The sequence below is a fragment of the Neoarius graeffei genome, chromosome 1, assembly GCF_027579695.1.
Source record: "Neoarius graeffei isolate fNeoGra1 chromosome 1, fNeoGra1.pri, whole genome shotgun sequence".
Classification (NCBI taxonomy): Eukaryota; Metazoa; Chordata; class Actinopteri; order Siluriformes; family Ariidae; genus Neoarius; species Neoarius graeffei.
The window spans coordinates 99,393,112-99,394,557 of record NC_083569.1 but is presented as its reverse complement, the minus strand read 5'-3'; the positions used below and the strand labels follow the sequence as shown (position 1 = coordinate 99,394,557).

General features: G+C 42.3%; 1 protein-coding gene across 1 annotated transcript; it reads left to right on the top strand.

Moving 5' to 3' along the window:
• Positions 1-296: 296 nt before the first annotated feature.
• Positions 297-1,115, top strand: LOC132889349 (ankyrin repeat domain-containing protein 9-like). The gene has a single exon (XM_060925746.1). It carries the CDS (start codon positions 297-299, stop codon positions 1,113-1,115), a length of 819 nt encoding a protein of 272 aa, XP_060781729.1.
• The last annotated feature ends 331 nt before the right edge of the window (positions 1,116-1,446 follow it).

Genomic DNA, 1,446 nt, shown 5'->3' with positions numbered 1-1,446 from the left:
TATGTCTCAAGGGGATCCTCGTCGTCGCTGACGGGGAAGATTTGCCACGAGTTCTAAATGACGTCATGCCTTATTCTAATTCTGATTCTATTCTCATACTACTAATTCTAATTCTGATTCTATTCTCATACTACCGCACGAGAAGGACGCTGCGTTCACGAGCTTCTAGTAGCAAGGTATTATCTCTATATTATGTATTTATTACATGGGTTTACACTTGAAAGTGACTTTTAACACTGATAACCTAAAGGTGTTCTTTCTCTATTCTCCACTAATGCCTACTGTAGCCTGGATAGATGGATGACACATATAAGGAGAGCAGATTCCTCTCTTTACTTTTTCACCAAGCTGTTCGGGACCATAAACCTGTATGGATGTTGGAGGACATGCGCAACAGGGAGATATTTCACTGGGAAGAAGACACCCGGCACCAGACATACACTCCTTCTGAAGCACTTCTGTATGCCATCGTGCATGACCACCGAGCTTACGCACAATATTTGCTGAATCAGTTCTCAGACGGGGCTCTTGCAATGCCAGGCGACTCTTTCTGCTGCTGTCCATCATCTGCTCCACACTTGACCATGGCTGTCCGCTACAACAGGAAGGACATCATGGCTCTCATCCTTCAGGTGGCACATACAATGCCCACTCTGCGCTCATACATGAACCGAGGTGGTTGCAAACATCTGGAGAATGGCAAAACTCCACTCCATCTGGCATGTGAACTGTCGCATGCAGCAGCCATCGTAATGTTATTGGGACATGGTGCTTCACCACAAACTGAGGACCACGATGGTATGACACCACTGGATCTCGTCCTCAAGCAGCTCTGGACCACCAAAGTGAACACAGGTGCCAGAATGTTGTGCCTTGAGAGCTTGCTCATGTTCATGCCTGAGTTGCGGTTCAACATGAAGAGCTCACTGGAAAAGGATCCACAGCGCTGGTCCAAAGTACTGGGAGAGGAGATGTTGAACTATCTAATCGCAAAAATTCCAGGAACACTCTTTCTTATGGCTATGCAAAAAGTCCTGTCTCAATTGCCTCCGAAAGAATTTCCAAAAAGCCTGGACAAACTGCCCATTCCAACTTTTCTGAAACCCATCACATAGACCTGAACACAGACCTGGCCTGCATCCTACTGAAATAGACTTTGAAAATGCTTTTTTTATTGTTGTTAGTTAGTTAGTTAGTTAGTTAGTTAGTTAGTTAGTTAGTTAGTTAGTTAGTTAGTTAGTTTTTTCCATCTGTTTGCTTGTGACTGGCATGAATTTGACGTGTGTGTGTGTGTGTGTGTGTGTAATGAAATGAATGATTAAGTTATAGTTTTAATCAAAAATGTCTTCCTGTCTTCAGATTAAATAATGGAAACATTTTCTTTAATAAAAGGAAAATATTTTTTATGTGATGAAAACTATCAAAAAAATGCATGTATGTATGTAT